Below are 24,036 nucleotides of genomic sequence, written 5' to 3'. Positions count from 1 at the left end.
TGTTATTGGGTGCTACCTACACAAAACATGGGCGCAACCACCCAAGTTTTTTTCATTGTATAATAACCTCAGCTATCATACTGTCTGTTTCCAAAGGAACCTGTTTTCTTCTCTTGAAAAATTTCCCAAGAAAACTTCTTAAAATATTTTATTTCATTTAGGCACAAGCCTATGCCAAACTTTTAACTCTCTTTCTTGACCATTTACCTTTTGAAATACTCCAAAAGCAAAGGGAAATTTTGATTTTTAAAATTATATGCATCTCACAAAAAAAAAAAAAAATGAAGAAGAAGAAGAAGAACCAACCACTAATATGACTTCTCAAATTATAAAATTTATGACTAATAATTTATTTTAAACTTTTAGGTGTTTGGTTTCACTTTCAAATATTTAATTTTAAAAGTAAGTGATTTTGAAAAAAAAAATTAAAGTATTTGACAATCATTCAAAATAGGCGTTTTTGAAACACTTTCAAAACGCATTTTAAACGTTTTTATAAAAAGAGTTTGAATAAAAATAAATTTTCTAGAAAGCATTTTTTCCCTAACCAATCTAAATAGATCCTCGATTACTAGTCAAATCATGTGTGAACTATTCTCAACCTAGTAGTTGATTTCATGGTTGAACCAATTCTTTAAATAAAAGTTGAATGCTCCCTTTCATATTCATTTAGTTTGGAATGTTTTATTTTTAAAATTTGTACCCATTTTTTTTACAATATATTTACTATAGGTTTCATCTTTTCTTAAAAAAAAAATAAAAAGAGTTCATAGCCAAAGTCTGAAGCCAAAACCAAAAGCTTAGGTTAAATTTTCGACACATCCTTAAAAAGTAGATGAGCAAAACAAAACACTCTAGTCTCTAACTTGAGGGTGAATGTAGCATTTCTAAGTTTAATTTTTTAGAAACAAAAAACTTAAGCTGTTTAACAATTTGGTTTTTTAGTTTTGAAAATCATACTTGTTTTTTTACAATTTTCTTAATTATAATTTTCATCTTTTTTAGGTAAACAATTAAAATTTTTATCCAAATTCTAAAAAACAAAATAAATTTTTAAAAACAATTTTTTTTTTAATTTCCAAAATTTGAGTTAAATTTTAAAAACACTTCTAAAATATAAACAACAAAACATAGAAACTAATATTTAAAAGTAGTGCGACTTAATTTTCGAAAACCAAAAATAAAAACTCAAATGGTTAAAAAACGAGATTTGAGTAGTTATTAAAATAAAATGGCCAAAGTGTTTGAGATTTTGTCAATCTGTTCAATATAACAAAGTTGGAAGAAATTATTCAGTGAGACTACCATAATAAGATTAATAGTCTTTCACGGTTGAATGTAGAGCTAGAAATGTTTCACCTTTATTTCTAGTAATTATTGGAAACATACAAATTATTTGAATCAACATCTAATGGTTATTATGAGGCAATCACACATTATGATGACCTCCCTAAATAATTTTTTCAAAGTTGGACCAAAATAAAGATGCCACTATTCCATTCGAACGCATCCAATTTAAATCCTATAAATCTCTACACTATAATTATTAAATTTCCTGGCAAATTTTCTTTTGTTTTTCTTCATCCCATTAACCCTACAAATCTCAAAATCTCTACACTATGATCATATGCCACAACCCTATTACCAATATGAGTATGAGACCATATTTTCTCATCTATCCCTTCTCAAAGTTCACTTGAATTTAGCTTCTAAGATTACTATATGTCCCATCCTCATGAGAATGTCTTAGCTTAAGTATGCATTCAAATTCTCACCAAAATTTTTACTGAAATCTCCAAACCTTTTGATTTAGATCATTATATTAGCTTTAGGCATGTTGACAGAGTCTTTCTTTTGGCCATCAAATTTGAAATTTTAATTTCAAAGGAAGATATCTTTCCAAGGTACTCACAAAACATCCATTATATATTTCATATTTAGTTAAAACAACGTTATAAAATCATATCTTTTGTTAGTCCATCTAAAAATTGATATGTTACTATAATTCAATCAACAACTTTACACAACAAGCCATTTAGAACTATTTTATAAATCTTAAAAGATAAATTCTTTTAAAACTTTGATGAGATCAATGATGCACTAAACTAAACTTGAAACCAAAAATGTATTTTATCCCTTATATATTATGATTGATATTATGACATCTAGAGTTTAATTAAAACTATTTAAAACCTTACTCTTTGGTTGTAAATATAAGATAATGGAGTGAAATTTAGACGGTTTTGTGCTTTCAATTTCAGGTTTAGTTAAGAACTTTGTGAACCATTATTTTTATAATTCATGTATTGAGTTGTCTATCAAAGATATTTAAATAAAATTAATCATTAACACATCAAATAACATTCCAATCTTAGAGTTAGAAATTTGTTCTTTGTTTCAAGAATTTTTATCTTAACACAACTCATGTCAGACCTCATCGTTGAAAATTAAAGGTAAATAATTAGGAATTCGCATAAATAAAAAGTTTTTAATTTTAACTCATTAAAGTTTGTTTGAAGTGTGACCAAAGTCTCACATTGACTAAAGTAAGACAAAAATTATAGGTACATAAATTGGAGACAATATTATACTATTATGGAGATATGTGTAGGTTTCGTTGTTATAACGAGTGAAATTAGAGTCATGTCCCTAACTTTGTGGTGATGGTGTGCAATGCTGCTTGGCCATTAGTTATATAATGTTAAATTTGACCCCGTTTTTTGGATATGTGAATTTGATGTGTTTGGACTTTGAACATATTGCGGTTTAGACTAGTTTTAGTTTTATTTTTATATTTATTAAGAAAAACAAATACACAACACGATGACCAATTCCCCCAAAACTCCTAAACATGCAGGAGGGGGAGAAAACTATTTGAAAAAATATCTTTTGAAATAAAGAACAATCTTGAGAGGATGCCAAAGTTGCAATAACAAGATCAAATTTGTTCACCTCTCGAGGGATATAACAAAAATGAATAATAACAACAATGTATCTATCTAAAAAAAACTATTCCCTGTTGAGAAGTTAGGACATGTTTGATAGAGAATTTGAAAACAATGGATTCAATGGAGACAGAGTTGTATTACATGTTTTTAGATATGTGTTTGATAGCAGAATCAGAACTTTAATTCTAATTTAGACAGTTGTGTAAGATGTATTTGATACTATATATTAATAAATCATAAAACTAAGTGTAACTATCCACTAATATTTAGTTGATAGTAAACTATTATTTATTTGTTTATAATATGGTTTATGTTAAAAGAAGATATATATATATATATATATATACCATTATTATTTCGTAATATCATGTCATTTATAATATGTTATATAATTTATATTATGTTTTTTTATAAAATTAATCGAATTTATAATATGACATGCTGTATTTATTGGATTAATAAATATTTTTATCTTAATTTAATATAATTTTACATTTTAAAAATATAAAAATGTTAGTTTTTAGAACTCGTAGATACAAAATTCGAAAACAATTCTGGTACATAAACTTTTCAAAAGTTGAATTTCCATATGGCTGATGGCCACACATTTTTATTAGACAATATGTGAAGCGGAGAATCTAAGTTTGAATTAATTGAATTGTGTGGTTTTTTCAACTTGGTAAACATGTCCCATCCGATGCTTCTCTTTCTTCTTCCTTTTGCCTTCCAACAACAATATTGTAATTTGTAACTTTCTTCTTCCTTCTCTCTCTGGTGATATTGGTAGGAACTCAGCCCAAATTGCAAAATCTCCATTTTATATCAAAACCCACTTGCAGAGTTGCAGTTGACTTTCATTAACATTCAATCTTGGCGTGAGGAGCAACTGCTCGGTGTAGAGCTATCAGATTCCCTTTACATTCTCATATACAACCAATTAAAAGATGGTTGTGTCGTATAATCCGGCTACCATCTTCACCCACTTGCAGCTCGATTTTGAACCACCCATTGTTTTGATTTTGAGGTATCAAATCCTTTCTCTCTTCCTTGCTCTGTTTTCCTTCTGTAATTTGAGTTTTCTGCAGTTATGAATGAAGCTTTTATATTGCAACTGTGAATTGGTTCTAATTTATACCCTAAGGAACAAGAATCTAATGCTAAGTTTAGAACTGGGTGCAATTTTTTAGTGTTTCTGGATGATATTTGCTTTGTTAGGCGTTGTTTTTGCGATAGGCAAAAAATAGCCTCATGGAAGAAGGAGATTGCGACTTTAGAGAGAATAAAGTGGTGGCGGAAGGACTAGAAGTTGCTGGTGATGAAGCGGTAGTTGATGAACACCAAGTGTTTGATGAAATGCCTGTTGGAGTTCGACAATTTTATTTTGTCAAAGTTTTGGCACATGAAAACTCAAACACAGATGCCATGATCAAGGCTGAAGAGACGATTACAAAGATGAATCAAGACCGAATTTTGATAGCCCAGAAGATAAGGGACAGACAGGTATGTGGAAAAGAATTATAGTCTATAGATGTTTCCAATTCACATAGTGAAACCATTATGACATTTTTGTGAACTCTCCTGGTATGGCACTAGATCATGATTCACTTGTGTTTTTTGGTGTATAACAATGGAGGATTAAAAATCTTCATTCATTAGACAAACCAGTTTTCCTAGAATAAGTGATATCGGTATGTAACACACTGAATGTAATAAATTTTGTTTATAGATGGACCGCGATCAGGTGATTGCCAAGTTGAACAACCAACTGTTCCATGAAAACTGGGATGAATTCGACCTAAAATGCTACAGAGACAGGATGAATTTACTCCATTTATCTTTAGAGAAACTGACTTCTGTAAACAAAGCATGTAAAGGGAAACCAAATAACTCGTGCTTGTCAAGAGGAAAAGTCAATAAGCAAGTATGATCAACTATTAAACTTTTCTCTTCTATAATTTCATTTCAACTTTTTAGACTTTCTCGATCTTCTTCACCTTATTCAATCGATTATCAATATGTGACCAGGAATTATCTTTCTTGATGCTACATGGGTGTAAAAACGTGGCTGATGAGAGAAAGTTATTAAGGGAGGTTAATGCAAGACAAAAGAACGATGGTGGCGCGACAGTAGATGAAGTCAATTCTTCTGTAATATTCTACATTAAGCATTATAGAATATGATCTTTATGATTATCATCTCTCTTAATTTTCTGTGTTTTACTAACAGAATGGATCATTGTTAATGCATCTATGGCATTGGCCAATGGATATTCAAATCGCTCGTGCAGTTAAGAGGAATGAAGGTATTGATGATAATTCAACCGAGGGAGAGCTGTGGTCCACCTCGCGTTTAAAAAATGCCATTCAAGAAGAAGTAAGAGCAAAACGGAAAACATAGGACTTTGATTGTTTGAACTGTATAGTTTATAATTAAAATTTGTCCTTTATTCTTTGTACATCAAAAGTTACAGGAAATCTACGACTGTTCAGATTATATGAGGAGAAGACAGGCAAGATTTAGGTCCAAAGTTAAGAAGACAACGAAAGAACTAGAGAAGGTAGAAAAGGGTATAAGCTCTCTACAGAAACACTTAATATATACCAATCGCAGAAAGGCTGAGGCATACGACACTATTCTTAAATTGAAGAAACTATATGGAGAAGAGGTATATTTATATATATGTGCATATTCTTATTGCCTAGTTTACTTCAAATTCCTCTCAAATCATGCCACATCAAGTTTATCAATTTTGCTTTATACCTCATCATTTACAAAGTGGTGTGGAAGTGAAAAATTTTGATCGAAAGAAATTCTGATTTCTGTGTGTTTAGTGGCTTATTCGTTCATTTCTCTTAATGTTGGATCTGTTGCACTGATGCATTTTTTGTGCTATTTTATGGGTTAAGAATGCTTCACACTACCAATATCGTTCCCTCATGAAGAAAGTTGAAGTACTAGCTAAAAAGAAAGACATTGCAGCACTTGAAGAATTATCTCAAGGACAGGTTAAAGAATCTAATAGCCTCTTTTCTGGGTCGGGGGAAGTTGTATAAATTAGAATTTAAGGACCTTATGAAAACTTATTTTTCCCCTTCAGGTTGACAAGTTTATGCAACAGTGGAATAGTTGCCTGGAGTTTAGAAACGATTACAGAAGGAGAGTTGTCCCGTCTCTATATAGTCGAGACCTTTGCGTCGATGGGAGGATGATCAATAACCAGAAATCATCATTAGTTGAGGATGCTCGAAAAGTTACTATACCGGAAGTGCTTTCTAAAACTAGATTGAAATGGTTGATGAAAGATGCTGAAGATCTCTCTGAACTTCTTTCCTTATAAAGGTAAAATGCAATATAATAAATGTGTTCTCTGCAAATATGCTTTGGAATGTTTATTTGGTTTATATGTTCCTCAACGTTTCCATTTCTGTAAGTATTGTTCTATGAGATCATACGCAAGGTTGAAAACACTGAATGCAAGGATTTCAAATGGATTGATTCCACGATTTCTGGAAGGAAATATTTTTTGTTTATGGATTTTTACCATTCATTGTTTTCTTCAATGAGTATTACTAATTTTATTATAAGGTAAATTGGAAATTTGATTCCTATGGGCCGAAGAAAGTTAAAAGTTAACTCCTATGATTTTGTAATTAAAATTTAGTCCCTATGATTTGATAACATTCTCACACATAGGAACTATTTAGGAGTGTTTTATCAAATCATAGGGATTATGTATGAGTGTTTTATCAAATCATAGGAAACAATTTTTGAGATTTTATCCAATCATAAGGATTAAGTTCTATAACAACTAAATCTACAATTATTTCATTTTTCATATATGATTCAGTTTTTTTAATCTATTTTATCCATGAAAAAGCTAGCCTATTTGTCCAATTTTGTAAGCTAAGAAATGGAAAGTTCGGGCATTTTTTAGAATAGAGATCCACTATTAAGATTATCAATAAACAAAAACAAGTTTTCAAAAGTTATTTTTTTTAATTTTAAAAATCTGACTTAGTTTTTTAAACCATTGGTAGAAGATAGATAACAATATAAGAAATTTGGAGGTAATAGTAGTGTCTATAGACTTAATTTTAAAAAAAACTAACTAAAAAACTAAATGATTACAGGCTATAATTATCTCCTTTTGGATAATGGAAAAGAATAACATTTGAAACAAACTTATAGATAAACCTTAATTAGTTTTTTATTTTTGAGAAACAAATTTGAAACTTATCTCATGAGTAGCTCCTTATTTTATTTTATTTATTTATTTGAAAAACCTTCGATTATTTTTTTAACAACAATTATAGAGATGAAGTTCAAACTTTTAACCCCAAAAAAGGACTATATACCAATTAGTAGTCGGCTTAACTCTCTTCAGTTGTTATCTTATTATTCTTTTTTTAAGAATTAAATTAAACAAGGGAGGACGAAAACAGGACAAATGAAAGTGAGCAATTTAAATTTTTAAAGACCGCTCAATGAGCGTGTTGAGGGATATATAATTTTTCCATTTCTACCTTTTACTTCCATTTCATATACTTGAAAGAGTTATTACAAAAAGCAAGACAAAGAAGTTCAAAACTTTGATACATCTCCAATGATTGGCTTATGCACAAGCAATGATAAAGATTTATTAGCCTAAATTTATTTTAAGACAAAATACACTTTTGATCCCTAGAAATTTGAGATTAATGTCTTTTTTTTTTTTTTTTCAAATCAGCTGGTTATCTAATCATCTAGCAACCACATCATTTTTCCGTTAATCAACTAACGGTTCAAGAGGCCTTAGGGACCATTTAGAATAATTTCTTATAGCTCGAGGACCAAAGTATTCGTTTTGAAATTTCAAGAACTAAATAGACATCAACTTCAAATCGAAGGGGAATAAAAACGTATTTTGCCCTTTATTTTATAATGTTAGTTGAATAAGTAATTCTACCTTTTTAATTTTGTAATTTGACTTCTCAATTGATGTGCAATTGAATTTCAATTTCCTAAGTCTTATTTTCTCCACTTTTCATTTATCTGCTATCTTTTGAGGAGTTGGACATTTGTTAATTTGGCCTTTAAAATGATTAGTAATGATCTAAAAAACTCAAATGAATGTTATCAAAATCTTGTGTTTAATTAATGTTTATTTGGTGTTGTATCTTTCAAGTCTTGCTTTAGGTTTGATAATTAAACCGTTTCATTGGATTAATGTTAATCAAACTAATTTTGGAGTAAATTCTTTTAAGATCTAAGATTGAATCATAGATTATAAGTTTGATTTAAGAGTTATTCATCCTTCTAAGTTATTGGTTAGAATCAATCAGTACACTAATCTTAATTACGAGTGTACAAAATCATTCAAATAGTTTAACTTTGAAATAATGAATATCATCTTGATAGATTTATTAGGCTTGCTTTCAAATTCTACGTAGACCCATTCATTTTTTAAAAATAAAATAAAATCTTTTATAAAATATAATTATTATAAATATGTTAAATTAGGTGTAACATAGATGCCAATTATTAGCATCCATTGGCCATGTGTCACTTATCCAATAGTCTACGTGTTGTCCATGTATCTCAAGATTACATACTATTAGTGTGTATGTAATCCATCTTCTACTTGTCAAATTGCCTATAAATAGTGGCATTTGGTGGGTTTTGAGAGACACATAATGGTGATCAATCCAAAAAGATTTGAGAAAGTGTAGAAATTCATTTTTGTTATTTTATTTACTTTTTGTTATTTATTTATTTTATATATTTATATATTATATTATATTTATTTTATTATATATTATTATTATTATATTATATTTTCTCCATATCTGTGTTCTTGTTGTGCATCATTGTGCTCCTCAAATTTACAACACGTTATCAGCAAAAACTCCTATCGTTTTTCTCGCTGAAGGTATGTTCTAAAGGTATGTCAGTTTTTCCCTCTTTGTTATAATTAATAAATTTAACCTTATTTTGAATATTTAATATCTATTAAATTTCTTAAATATAATATTTTATGATAGTGCTGCCATGACAAATTTCACAAATTAGAATTTGTCGCCCTGATATTAACGACAGTAATTATTTGTCATGGGTACTTGATGCCGAAATCCACTTGGATACTATGAATCTTGAAAAAGAAGGAAATACGACATCTAGTCAGGATAAAGCAAAAACTATGATTTTCCTTTATCATCATCTCCACGAGGGATTGAATGAAGTATCTTACAATAAAAGATCCTCGTATCTTGTGGAAAAATTTGAAAGAGAGGTATGATCATCAAAAAACAGTTATTCTTCCTAAAGCTCGTTATGAGTCGATGCACTTGAGGCTTCAAGATTTAAAATAGTAAAGTGATTACAACGCCACATTATTAAAAATTAGTTTGAAACTGTTGTTATGTGGAGAGAAAATGACTGATGCTAATATGTTAGATAAGACATTTTCTACATTTCATGTCTCGAATATGCTCCTACAGCAGCAACATCGAGAGAAAGGTTTTAAACAGTATTCTAAACTAATTTCATGTCTTCTCGTGGCCGAACAAAATAACGAGTTATTAATGAAAAATCATGACTCTCTACTAACTGGGAGGACACCATTCCATGAAGTGAATGCTGTGAATTTTAATAATAATTGTGGTCAAGGTTGTGTCGTGATCGAGGTCCTGACTGTAGCAAAGGAATAAATAATTATTATTTTCATGGTCGTCATTCTAATCATTCAAATTTCAAAAGAACCACACAAAATGATGATCACAAAGGAAAAGTTCCAAAAGATAAGAGTTCAAAAAGTGTTGAAAATAAATGCTTCTGATGCGGAATGACTAGGCATTGGTCACGTACCTATCGTACGTCGAAACACTTAGTTGATCTCTATCAAGCATCCCTGAGGGAAAAAGAGAAATGTGTGGAAGCAAATTTTGCATACCAGGATAATGACATATTTCCGCCCATCCCATATGACAATTTTAGTTGTGGTGGAATTTTTTTAATCTCCTGAAGAGAAAATCGGTAGAATTGATGGAACATCGAGTATTTCCTTTAACTTTGAAATTATCTAGACTTAATGTTGTTTTTTTTTCATCTCCATGTTTTTTTCCTCTTAGTGACCTTTTTATATTCCAAATGTTGTTCTTATTGTAATTATTTTCTTTAATGAAGAAACCTGAATCATTTTCATATGTTCAGTGACTAAAAAATGGATAAAGAAGGTCTATGCCTGACAGACAGTGCAACTACCATACAATACTTAAAAGTAGAAAATATGTTTCCAAATTGACAATGCTGGAAGCAAAGGTTGATACAATATTAGGTTCTGCAAACCTAATTGAAGGATTTGGAAAAGCAAATATTATTTTACCTAGAGGAACAAAACTTACAATTGACAATGCATTATTCTCTCGTTAATCAAAGAGAAATCTACTTAGTTTTAAAGATATACGTTACAATGGTTATCATATTGAGACTGATAGAAAGAACAATATGGAGTATCTTTATATCATATCTACTATCTCGTATGAAAAACGTATATTGGAAGAGTTGTCTGCTTTATCTTCTAGATTATAATATACTCATATATGAGTAATTGAAACATATTCAACAATGAACTTAAAGTTCATGAGTCCAGACATATTTACAATATGGCATGACATATTAGATCATCCAGGGTCTATAATGATGAAAAGAATTATTTGAAGGAATCAAATTTCCATGGAAGTATGTAAACGCCTTGCATTTATATATTCGAATTTTATGGAAACAAAAACAGTAAATAAAACATGCATTTGTAGAATAAACATTCAAACAAAATTATAAATATATTAGAAAAGAGGAAGAAGAGAATAAATCAAAACTCACCTTTGTTGATTCCTCTAGCTTTCTTCTCTTGCTATTATCGACGATCTCGAACTTCTCCAAGAAGGATACCACCAACAAAGTCATCTTGCTATTCTCTAGGATTCCAAAAGAACTTGGAAGAGTGGTCTCAAAGAAATTTTGAGGAGGAAAAGGGTAGAGAATTTCTGGAGAGAAGTTAGAGAAAAGATAGAAGCTTGGAGGCTAGGTTTTGCGTGATCAAAAAACTCTTGCCCTAAGTGGGTCATAAGGATATATTTATATGGCGAAGGGTTAACCCTTTCTCTAAGAATTTTCCTTTATACTCTTAGTGCTAATTAATTAAATAACCCTTATTTAATTAATTAGCACAATAATTAAATAACCATATATTAAATTCTATTTAATATACATTTCATTTAATATCATAAATATCATATATTTATACTACTCTCCAATCTCCATTATTTATTAATAAATTAATTAACCATTACTTAATAAATTAAATAACTATATTAAGTAATATTTAATATGGAGTTATTTAACATATAAATATGTCTATCTTCAATCATTAATAAAAACTAAAAAAGTCAAGGTTAATTCAAACCGTGAAAATGGGGTTGTAGGAGAGCAATACAAGCGTCATGTTGCTAGGCGAAGTAGTGGAGGGTTGCAAGAGAGTATAGTAGTCGAAAGCATCACTAGCTTACGCTCTAACGATTTCCCGTTCCTTCTTTGTTGAGTCACCTCTCTTCGCTATTCGAGGTACTACCTCTGTCTTCCCTTTCGAGAACATACCCAGGCGCCCTCCTTTTCCAATAAAAAAAATACCATAAAGCTTCTTCTGTGATTTTACCAGAAAGAAAACGACCGTGATCATTCAATACAATGGTATGAACACGATACCAAGGCAAACCCATGAAAAATAGATACTATGTAACTTTATTGCACTGAAATAAAAAAAAAATGCTGCGATGATTTACTTCACGGACGAGGTCTCTGATTCAAGTCCAGGATGGCTCAGCTACAGCAAGAAAAAGAATAGGCATATCTAGGAAATTTTTTTTAAACAATACCTTTATTTCCATGTCTCCGCGAATCCAATTCATTCAAATATATCTCTTTTACATAATTTGACTTAAAGATCATATCTATAATTAACCATTATATATTAATCTGAAGGGATCAAATCTTAAGCGAAGCATGTGAATGCCTTACATTTCAATTTTTCGGTTTATATGAAACAAATTTTAGAATAGAATAAAATAAAAAATAGAAGATAAATCATGTTTATATATTCAACATGCCTTTTAATAAGAAGAAAAAGGAAGAAGAACATTTTCTTACCTTTTGTAGATCCCTTTGTCCTCATGAAAATCCCAAGCTTTTTCTCCGCAACGTATCTCTAACGAACAATGAACACCACCGTAAGAGAGTCCTTGATATTCTCTTGGAATCGAAGGGGACAAGAGTAGTCTCTAACCCTTGGAGGAGGAATGGTGGGAAGGAGAAAATATTGAGAGAATTTTTTGGAGAACTTTGGAGGCTAGATTTTCAAAATGAAATCCTTCACCTTAATTTGGGCAAAAGAAACAATTTATAAGGAGAAGGGTTTTCCCCTTCTCCAAGTATTTCCATATTTTCCCTTAGGACTCACTTAATCAAATAAAATTTATTTGATTAATTAGAAAACCTAATAAATAACTATATACTTCAAATCTAATTTAATGAATATAGTTAATTAATTAAATAAACATCATATATTTATTTGCCCCCACCTATCAAAATTAACTAATTCCTTATGAATCTGATTCATAAAAAAAATTCATCATTTGAATCCTATTCAATATTTCTCTTAATTATAGATCAAATCTATAATTAACCATATCATATTAATCTCATTGATATGTTATTCCATCAATTAATTTGAACAATTCAAATCATTCTTCTTGTATTTCCTTTTGTGAGCTACTGAGGGGACCTTATGGACCTACAGATTAAAAGCTCCAATGATATGAGATTAATTAATTAAACTCTTTTAATCAAATTAATTAATATTCATTAACTACCGAGCACTCCACTAAAAACCGATAGCGGAATTCTTCACACTGTAGATTTATTTATGTGTCCATGGATATAACCAATCAATAGAGTGATGACCCTTCACAAATTCTCATTACTACAACTGGGTCAAAATACCATTTTACCCTTGTAGTTACATTTAACTTCTTAAGTACTATTGATTCCTCTAATGAACAAACAGTTTATAGTCCAACTATAAACTAACACCTTTCGGCCCAGTGAGAGGTTGAGGCCTCATTGTTCAAGACCCAAACCAGCTAGTAAGGGAGCAATTTATCTACTTTCCAAGGAATGAGAAAAATAAATTCCATCTTGTATAGTTGTGTTCCCAGCTCCCTAATCAGGCAAATCTCCAAAATGGTAGGCTTATTGAGTCGGCTATCATGGTCACTCTCACCCATATAGATCAAAGGACTACCATCATAAACAGGAGTTTACAACTCATTCAGGATTAAGGTTAAGTTCTCTATGGTCATCCTAGTGAAATGTAAGTTTCTTCTAGTAACAATGTTCTATAGAGAGTTTATTCTTTTCGTAGCCTGGTCTTATACAAACTTTTTGTATAGAATATCTTCACTCGCATGACTCCGTATAAACCATCAGGATCAAATTATTTATAGCACTTTACAATAATTGTAACATCTACAAAGCGGGTCGTATTCATAGTATCACCAGGATAAGGTACCCAACCTTATCCATCTACTATAGACCATTTAGGTTCTTACTTAAACATGATCCACCCATATGTCTCCACATACATGTTTAAGTTTCATAAAATAACCTTCGATCTTAGTTTATTGGATTGAATTAGTGCAGTCTAATCGTCAAATAAAATACCTCTAATTTTATTATATAAATAATTTATGTCAACATAACGACAAACCACGAGATACACTAGATTTAGGACATCAATCCCAACAATTTTCCACTTGTCCAAAGCTAGTGGAATGTATCAAAATACAATGAAAAACGAGTGGGAAAGTAATATATCAATATACAATGTAAGGTAAAGTATCAATATACAATACAATAAATTGGGGCATACAATATACTCAATAAAACGTCCAACTTGTTCAAGCTTGGATGACTCATATCTCGTAGACCCAAACCCTTCAGCTAACCCTTAAAAACTTTAGCCGTGAAAGTCTTTGTAAATGGATCAATAATATTGTGTAAGACAATCTTTGTGATAATCACATCTCCTTATTGCACAATTTCTCTAAAAAGATGTTACTTGCGCTTTATATGCTTTCCACGTTTGTGGCTACAGACTCCTTGGAGTTTGCCACAATACCATTGTTATTACAATAAAGTGTGATAGGCAACGACATTTTTTGAACAACTTCTAAATCTATGGGAAATTTTCTGATCCAAACGGCTTCTTTAGTAGCTTCACAAGCAACTACATACTCAGCCTCCATGGTGGAATCCACAATATAACCTTGCTTAATGTTGGACCATACTATAGCTCCTCCATTCAGAGTGAACACTTATCCTAATGTGGATTTCCTTGAATCCTTATTAGTCTGAAAATTTAAGTTAGTGTATCCTATAAAGATCAAATTCTTAGTACCATACACAAGCATATAGCTTCTCTTTCTCTAAGATACTTGAGAATATCTTTAACTACTATCCAGTGATCAAATACTGGATTAGATTGATATCTATTGACTATTCATACTACATGGCAGATGTCGGGTCTAGTACACAATATGGAAAACATTAGGCTACTCACTACAAATGCATAGAGAATTCGTCTCATTTCCTCAATCTCTTAGGGTGTCTTAGAACACTATTCCTTAGACAAGATAATTCAATGTCTGAAAGATTTTGCATCAAATATCTGACAAGCACTTTGTCAGTATAGGATGCCTGAGACAAGGCTAGTGATTTTTTCTTTCGATCCTTTATAATCTGGATCCCTAGAACAAATTGTGCTTTACCCAAATCTTTCATTTGGAATTAAGAAGCTAGCCATTCTTTAATGGTAGTCGGGTAATTACATCATTCCCAAGTAGGATATCATTCACATACAAACAAGAAAAGCTATTAAACTGTTGATGATCTTCTTGTAAACACAAGATTCATCAACATTTTGATAAAGGCCATAAGATTTTACTGCAACATCAAACCTTGTATTCCAAGATTGAGATGCTTATTTCAATCCATAAATGGACCAATTAAGCTTGCAAACCTTTTGCTCTTGACCTTGTTCAATGAATCCCTCTGGTTAGGTCATGTAGATGGTTTCGTCAAGATTACCATTCAAAAAGGCAGTCTTGACCTCCATTTGTCATATCTCATAGTCATAATATGTAGCAATAGATAATAAAATCCGAATAGATTTAATCATAGCAACAGGTGATAAAGTTTTTTCATAGTCCACTCACTCAACTTGAGAATAACCTTTTGCTACTAGTCTAGCCTTAAAGGTTTGCACCTTTCCATCTACACCCAGTTTCCTCTTGTAGATCCATTTGCAACCAATGAGTTTAACTCCATCAGGTTGATCTACAAGTTCTTAGATAAAATTGGAGTGCATAGACTCCATTTTTTGATCCATGGATTTGATTCATTCATCTTTGTCAACATCAACCATTGCCTTCTTGTAAGATGATGGATCCTCAACCTTATCATCTAATATGATGTTTTGAGCTTTTGTTAAACCCAAATAGTGAATAGGTTGGGTTACAATCCTCCCACTACGTTGAAGCTCTTTCAATACTTGAGAATGATGCATTTGACTAGATGAAGCAACATCAACAACTCCTGTTGAAGTTTCAGTAGTTTCTCTGGAAATTTCATTTAATACGATTTGGCTCTTGGCTTATGTTCACTAATGTGATTTTCTTCTAATAAAGTAGCATTTTTCGATACAAAAACTTTGTTTTCTTTTGGAACGAAGAACAAATCACCTCTCTTCTCTATAAAATAGCCTATAATAGGCATAATCTGATAGAGTAAAGATGCATAAAATGGAAGCTAACAAAATCATTAAGCACACTTATTACACTTAATTTGAGCACAAAGCATCTTGAATTTTAACAAAATGAGGGTTTCAACACGTATACGTTTGAAGAGTTCCTTCAAATCCTTGCAATTTAATGAATTTGACCTTCAAATATTTAGTAGACCACCAAAAGAATCTTCTCTACTATTTTCAGTCTTAGATTTGAGTTGTGGAACTCTGAATTAAGAGGGATTGAAATGGGTTTGAGAGAGCTTGAGAGCAAAACTATTTTTTACTGAAAATTTCTCAAAAAACAGATTGCATGAAGCTTCAATCTCAAATTATTGAAGCTTTTATCATGTTCAAGCGTGCAACCACTAACTAATTCAGCTAATTGATACTTCAAATAGCACTTAGTGAGTGCGATATGTGTTAAAATGTGGATTAATCCATTATCTAATTGAAATTGGGGTAAACCCACTTTCAACAATTAAAAATCATTTTAATTTGATTTTTAAATCTAATTAATTTTACTTTAAAATTAATTTAGAGAAAAAACTAAAATTCAATTCTAAAATTGAATTTTATAAATTTAAAATAATTTATTTAAATAATTAATATTTAATTAATTAATTAATAATTTAATATCAAATATTAAATTAATAAAACACCTAATTCAATGATAAATCTTATTCATGTAATCAATATTTAAATATTTTAAACTCTTCAAAATTAAACGTTAGTTATATCAAATATAATTATCTAAATCCTAAATTGAAATTGAACATTTCAAATTTCAAACCCTAAATTGAAATTGAACATTTCAATTTCACTCAATTTTCTAATTCAATGTTTAATCTTTACAAGCTAGTAGAGGGACCTCATGGACCTACAGATCATGAGCTCCAACGATTTGAGATTGATTGACTAAACTCTTTAAACCGAATTAATTAATATTCGTTAACTATCGAACATACCACTATAGCTCGATAGTTGCACTCTTCTTACTATAGATATATTTCTGTCCACATGATTTAACCATAATTAATAAAGCGATCCTTCACAGTTCGTTCGTATTTATAGCTAGTCAAAATTATCATTTTACTCCTGTAAATATATCTTGCTCCTTAAACTTCCATTGATCCTCTATTAAACAATTGGTTTATAGTCCAACTAATAAACCATATCTCTCTTAACCATGAAAGGGTGGGCCCCTTTTGTTCAAGACCAAGAATTAGTAAAGGGAACAACTTATCTACTAACCTTAAATTGGGTAGGAGTAAATTTCATCTTGCAGGATGGTGATGAAAAATTAGATGTCAATTACTCGACAACTAAGATCGAGTGAAATGTGATATGTGATGCATGTTCTTAATGTATGCGCTGATTATCATGCATCATGGTCATGCGTTGGAATGACTATGCGTTAACAAATGTATGCGATGACCATGCGTTCCTGTCACAAGTTTTCTTGCGCTCACGCCAAGTATAACGCAAACACAAGTTTCTCGAGTGATCCAAGGTCGAACTCAGGGACTTGTAGCTAGAGGAATGCGATAATGTGCATGCGGCGGTTGAATAAAAGAATGGATGGTAGGTTTCTATGCTAACACTACTCCCACTCTTAAGTAACAAACAATGCAATGAGAATATGAATGAGAGGTAAAAACATGAAAACTCTTGACATGAAGTAAATGAATGGGAAAAATAGATAAAATGTGGAGATGTCTTCATTGAAACCCTTAAAAGTGATCGCAAGGGCAACCTTAGTCAACGCAAGCCATGCGATCATTGTACACACACTTGAGCCTAGGAATCCTTAGTCAACACAAGCCATGAGATCATGCTACACACACTTAAGCCTAACTCTAGAACGTATGCGATGTATCTATGATAGTGTCGGGAAGCCTACGCCGGCCTAAACCTACATAACCCGCTCACGTGCTCTCGCCGCATGAGCATGATAGCTGCATACCATCGTATCCTACTTCCTGGACCGGCATGCAATATCCTCTCCGTAGGGTGCATACGATGTGTGATAGCAAACGGAGCTTATCTCTAAGTTTTCCATTCTTGTTTATGCGTTCCAATCCGCTCTCTCGAGTCTTAGATTTAGATTTTAGACTACTCTCCCAAGTATGCCTAAATGATGAATGAAGTGCTCATAAGACAAGGTAACCACATAAACTTTGCTGACATAAGATTATTCCTATTTCTAATGAACAATAGCTTACATTGCTTAATGCGACCAACCACTTATCCTTTCGGGCAGTTAGGTGTTGCTAACTTTACTCATAGACAAGCGTTGTGTTAGCTTCACACTAAGCAAATAAGGTTTACTCACACACTCACGCAACGCACACCTCTCGGTGGTTTGCTACATGCTTCATATCCTTAATCCACATGACTAAATGTGCGATACTTTAGCAATATCACTAAGTGATACAATGAAAGTTAAGGATGCTAAGTAAAGAAAGATGGAGATGGAATCGAAGGAAACACAGAAATGCATTGAACACATCATGTATTAATTCCTTAATCACTAAATGTAATACAATACAATGTAAGAAAAGAAGAGAAAATGAAATGACCAGCAGGAAGCAATGACTTACTTCCAACGGATGTGCGTCAATGCTGTCGGTGGTGCCATGGAAGGGCGGTGAAGCTGACTCTTTCAAGATCTAACTTCGGTTGAAGGCTCCGGTCGTCACTCGGAATGGAGGAAGGAGATGAAGAACTCTCAATCTTTCTTCTCACGCATTAGTTTGGAATGCAGGGGAACCCTGGATGAGTTGAAATTCTGCTCGTCGGCTTCTTTATATAGAGCTTGGATCGTCGACAGCATTAATGGACTACTCTGATTCTGACATTCGGGCGCGTTAGTTCTTTTCTGAATCTCTACTGCTAATGGCGTGGTAGGTGAAATGTCAACATCACCTTTTGATTTCCTCGAGATATATGCTGATGCATTCATTCCACCAACCTTGCGTTGATCCTTTATTATGTGTTATCGTGTAGCCGCAATCGTACAGTGACCGCATTTGCTTAATACCGCAACTTCTACACGATGACCGCAATTTCTTGATGAGCGCAACTCCCATGCGATGGATGCATACGGTTGATTACCACAACACCCATGCGTTGATCGAATGCATTCGCCTTTGCGATGGAGAATTTCTCCGCATGCAGTCGTCTATGCGGTAGTCCGGCTTCCGCATTTGCGTCTACTTCCTACATTAGCTACAAAAATAGTCAATTCAATACATAATAACACATAATAATGGGTTAGCCGAGATTCATCATGCTGATCAACACAAATTCATTTTCTCATGAATTCCTAACATAATTGTCGCATATTCTGCTTAATAGCCTCATAGTTCCAAATAAAAGGCCTAAGATGACATGCATTTCTGCATGACATCACAGGACTATGTCCTCAGTTATCTATCCAGTCTTATGCCCAAAATGGGAGGCTTATTGAGCAGTGTTGTTGAACTACTCTCACTTATGCAGATCAAAGGTTAATCCTGAATAAACAGGAGTTCATAGTTAGCTCATGATTAAGATCTAGTTACCCTAAATCATCGAATTGAAAAGTTAGTTTTAATAGGTCTTATGCAAACATCTTTTGCATAGGATGCCTCCATTCGTATGTCTCCACATGAACAATTCTGGGATCACATCGTTTGTATCAGTATACAAAGTGGGCCACATCCATAGTGTTCTCAGAATGAGGTACTGAATCTCATCCATATACTTATAGACCTTTTAGGCTATATACTATAACTTGATCTTATTTTATGTCTCTACATAAAGTTAAAGTATTCATACTATAGCCCTAGGTTCGTTTATTGGATTTTATAACAGAATGCAATTTCAAGCATACTTTTATTGATAAATAGAATATGTTTCCATGATTATAAACTACGAGTTTTAGGACATTCCCAACATAATCTTGATCGCGATTCCAATTTCTTTGGATTTGCCACAAGCACATGTGTTGGACATCCCCAGATCTTGAGATTTCATAAACTACTTTTACAACCTCTCGATTATTCAAAAAGTGTTCTAGTGATACTCTTTGATGGAACCTAGTTTACAAGGTAAGCTGCAATCTCCACTACATAACCCCAGAATGAAATAGGTAGAGAAGCATAGCTAATCATAGAGCAAACCATGTCCAATAGGGTTCTATTTCTCCTTTCTGATACACCATTTTGTTGAGGTGTACCAAGTGCTAAGAGTTGAGATATGATTCCATGTTCTATCATATAGTTTTAAGTGTTTTAATCTTTTTGCCTAATAAATTTTCAAATTCAATATTATACTCTTTGAACTTTTCAAGTGTGTCAGACTTATGTTGCATTAGATAAACATGCTCATATCTTGAATAATCGTCCATAAAAGTGACAAAATATTCAAACCCTCATTTGGCTTTTACACTCATCGGACCACAAAGGTCTAAATGTATAAGCTCCAAGGGTTCTTTGGCTCTATAATCTTTTCCAATGAAATGTCATTTTGTCATTTTCCCTTTTAAATAAGATTCATAAGGTAAAGAATTTTCTTCTAACTCATTTAGAAGTCAATTCTTAACCAAACTCTCAATCCTATTGTGATTAATGTCATCTAGTCTTAGATGCCAAAGATGAGCATTATCTTCAAGATAAAATTTTCTTTTCTTAGTTTTAATGGTTGCCATGTTGAACATTTCAATATTCTGGAGCATTTTAGATACTAACGGCCTTCGTACATATAAGTTGTTTTCATTTGTTGCAAAACAAATATCAATACCATTTTTTTGAGACAAATGCTTAATCCCGAATAAAAGATACATTAAAAGAGTGTCTCTAACAAACATAAAACTGAAATCAAGTTCTTTTTAAAATTATTAACATAGTAAACATTGTCTAACAACATATACTTTGATCCAAAAAGCAACTTCCAACTTCAAATTGCAACTGCCAAGACAACCTCTCTTGTTCCAACCCAAAGAGTCATCTCTCCCACTGTCAACTGTTTCTAAGAACTAGTTTCCTGCAAAGAAGTACAAATGTGGTTAGTGGCTCTTAAATCAAGTATCCAGGTATTGTTATCATTTTCCACCAAATATGTTTCCAGGACCAGTAAATCATATTTACCTTCTTTTTTCTTCTTTTACTCGACCAAATATTTTGGGCAATTCCTCTTCTAATGCCCATCTTTGTTGCAATGAAAACAGATTCCTTTTGTAACTTTGACCCTCTTACCTTTTTGGATAGAAACAGTAGTGGTGGCTTTATTCCTCTTTCCACCCTTCTTCTTTTTCCACATTTTCATACTAGATGAAGAGGGAGGCACAGATTTAGTTCCAGAGGTCAAACCTTTAATGAACTTTTTCTTGTTGGAGAAGGCAACATTTGCCTCCCCATTATTTCTTTTGGTTTTCATTAAAGACTAAAAAACCTGTAGCTCATTAAGGAGGGTAGTGAGGTTGTAGTCAATTTTGTTTATAACACAATTGCTACAAAATAGCAGAAACCTATCTAACAACGATTGCATGACAAAGCTCACCTGACTGGGCTCATTTATGAGACCTCCATTCATTTCAGCGATATTGAAATGGTTCATCATGTTAAGGACACGTTCCTTAATAGACAATCCTTCAGCCATCCGCGCGCTAAAGATGAACTTAAGAGCATCATGCATGGCTTGTGAGGAAGGTTTTCCAAACATGTCATGCAATGATTCCACGATCTAGCGTGCAATGATCATGGTCTCATACTTTTTGGCCAGCACTTCAGATAATCCTGCCAAAATATAGACCTTTGCCTTATCATTGGCCTTGGTCCACCTCTCATAAGCACCACAACACTTCGTGATGCGTTGTGCCCAGGAGCTGGAGGACATTCCTCCGTGAGAACGAATTTGAGGTCATCAACTACCAAAACCATATTCATCATATTTTTCCAAGTTGTATAATTTTCTTAAGTTAATTTTTCGGTGCCAACAAAGTAACAATTGAGCTAGACATGCTGATACAAAACAAATTACTTATTAGTTAGACACTTGTGCAAAAAATCATTTTTCATTTTAACTCAATCAGTTTAGCAAAAAACTAATAAATGAACCAAACATAATTTATTTTGCAATGAAATATTCGATGATTTGGAATAAATGCCACTTCAGGGTGTACGATTATTACTTATCATTGAAGTGAGACACTTTCAATCAACTATTATCCCAATAACTCCTTATTCACCATTCATTTAAAATCATTAACTACCTTAATGCTTTATCGTAAATGTAACCCTTCATTTTCAACTCTATAACCCTGCCTCAGGGAAGAACATGATTGAAACAATTGCTTATAGCAATCTTATCCATTTATGGAGTTCGATACATCGCTTTCCCATGCAAACACCTTCCTAAGGGGGACGCTCCCAGCGCCCTACGAGGTTGAGTATGAAAATGACGTTTTAAACCAATGAAGGAGACCGCAGGATGTGTTGACACGTCTTTCTCCCACTTATTGTAAACATTGTCTCCATTTACCTTGATATTGACCTATGTAAATTCCTTCCTAAGGAAGGGTGCATCCAGGACACCACAAGGCTGAGCATGAATCTCACCTTGTGAACTTTTAGGGAGAACGAAGGTGGAGAAACGATATTCATATATATATATTTTTCCTCCCACTAAGTGTTCTGCAAAAGATGGGTTTATTAACTTAGTAAAATTTGACTATTCAATTTTTAGCTAAGTCCATGTTAATTTGCTCAATATAACACTTATATTGAATATTTTAACAATATGTGATCTCATTCATTAAACTTTTTAACAAAATTGATCACTTATTGCATACCTATAAAATATTTGCCCAATTCACCTTCCAGGTCAGTTCCCAAGTAGAGGAGTTCAATTTCCATCAGCTTAAAAACCTCAGCTAGACAGAACGTTCCTTAGACAAAGGTCCTTATGGGCAATCATTTTATAAATTTAATCTTTTAATCGGAGTTCATTTTAATCTTATTAAAATAAATCAAAAGATTAACCTATTTCTAATCTCATTAGAAACATGTTTAACATAAGTCTAGGTGATTAATTTTAAACCATTTAAAATTAATTTTGACCTATGTTTGCATGTAACTCTTGATTATAGATTTTAATTCTAATTTCATTACTTTTATAACCATTATAAAACAATGAAAAATAAAATCTATAAATTTGCATTTGGTGATATTGATTAAAATATAACGCTTATATTAATCTAAGTAATGTCATGCTCAATGCAAATTCCTTTTTCATTGTAGAATATAACTCTTATATTAAACAATCATTAAGCATCATCAACCATCAAGTCATCATACATTATAACAATTATATTATTGCATTATGCATGAACATGCTTAATTTACCATACATCTAGATACTATAACATTTATATTAAGATGCATGAGCATGCTAATTTAATCATGCATCCAAATATATAACATTTTATATTTATGCATGATGCATGAACATGTTTATCCTAAGGTGAGATTTTAAATCTAAATGACATACATTATGCACCATTCTAAACTAATTTAAATCATACATCTCATGTATAATTAAATTAATCAGCAATTAATTGGACTGATTTCTAGCATCCTAGAGAGTAATTAATTAATTAAATAAATATAACATTTATACTAATTTAATTAATTAAACTAATTAATTAAAATTAAGTTACAAGCAAAGTAGGGCAAAAAAAAAAAAAAAAACTCAAGGGACAACCTTTAACGCACGTGCGCACCGCTTCTTCTGTCAGGCCCTCGGAGCGTCGCAATGCTGAGGGCTTAGCGTTGCGATGCTACGAACATAGCACGTGCCTCTTGCCTTTGCACCGTTGCAAGCAAAATGCCTCAGATTTGCAATTTTCTAGCTTCGAACATCTCTGAAAGCCTCCGTTTCTACCCGATCTCCTTAGCAACTGATGCTCTTTCGATTGACATGGAGTTATAGACTCGAAACAAGAAATTTAATGCCTACAAACACAGGCCCTTATATTTTAATCAAGATAAAATGCAAAATCTATGTGACAAAAACTGTAAACATCCAATATTGCAAACCAAAATTCAAACATTTCAAATGTAGAATATTAAACTCACCTCTAAGCTAGATTTTTGTTTCAAAAGCAAAACCAAAAATTGAAAATGCAAGAAAATTGGCTCTGATACCAATTAAAGGGATCGAATCCCGAG

The 24,036-nt window shown here is 32.1% G+C and overlaps 1 protein-coding gene across 5 annotated transcripts; it reads left to right on the top strand.

The window, feature by feature from the left end:
- The first annotated feature begins 3,537 nt into the window (after positions 1 to 3,537).
- Positions 3,538 to 6,466, top strand: LOC120092740 (proton pump-interactor BIP131-like). 5 transcript variants are annotated; one of them, XM_039050913.1, is made up of 8 exons: positions 3,538 to 3,627; positions 3,736 to 4,448; positions 4,675 to 4,869; positions 4,974 to 5,096; positions 5,176 to 5,322; positions 5,414 to 5,614; positions 5,856 to 5,954; positions 6,047 to 6,466. In XM_039050913.1, the coding sequence occupies exons 2-8, from the start codon at positions 4,197 to 4,199 to the stop codon at positions 6,284 to 6,286; spliced, it is 1,257 nt and encodes a 418-aa protein (XP_038906841.1). In that variant the 5' UTR covers positions 3,538 to 3,627; positions 3,736 to 4,196; the 3' UTR covers positions 6,287 to 6,466. The 5 variants fall into 5 exon arrangements, with proteins under 5 accessions (XP_038906841.1, XP_038906843.1, XP_038906842.1 ...); XM_039050915.1 differs by lacking the exon at positions 3,538 to 3,627 and having other exon boundaries at positions 3,635 to 3,972; positions 4,182 to 4,448; XM_039050914.1 differs by lacking the exon at positions 3,538 to 3,627 and having other exon boundaries at positions 3,635 to 3,972; positions 4,164 to 4,448.
- Positions 6,467 to 24,036: the final 17,570 nt, after the last annotated feature.

This window comes from Benincasa hispida, chromosome 12 (genome assembly GCF_009727055.1).
Source record: "Benincasa hispida cultivar B227 chromosome 12, ASM972705v1, whole genome shotgun sequence".
Lineage (NCBI taxonomy): Eukaryota > Viridiplantae > Streptophyta > Magnoliopsida > Cucurbitales > Cucurbitaceae > Benincasa > Benincasa hispida.
The sequence above is the reverse complement of the archived record's forward strand: the minus strand, read 5'-3'. Positions and strand labels throughout refer to the sequence as shown.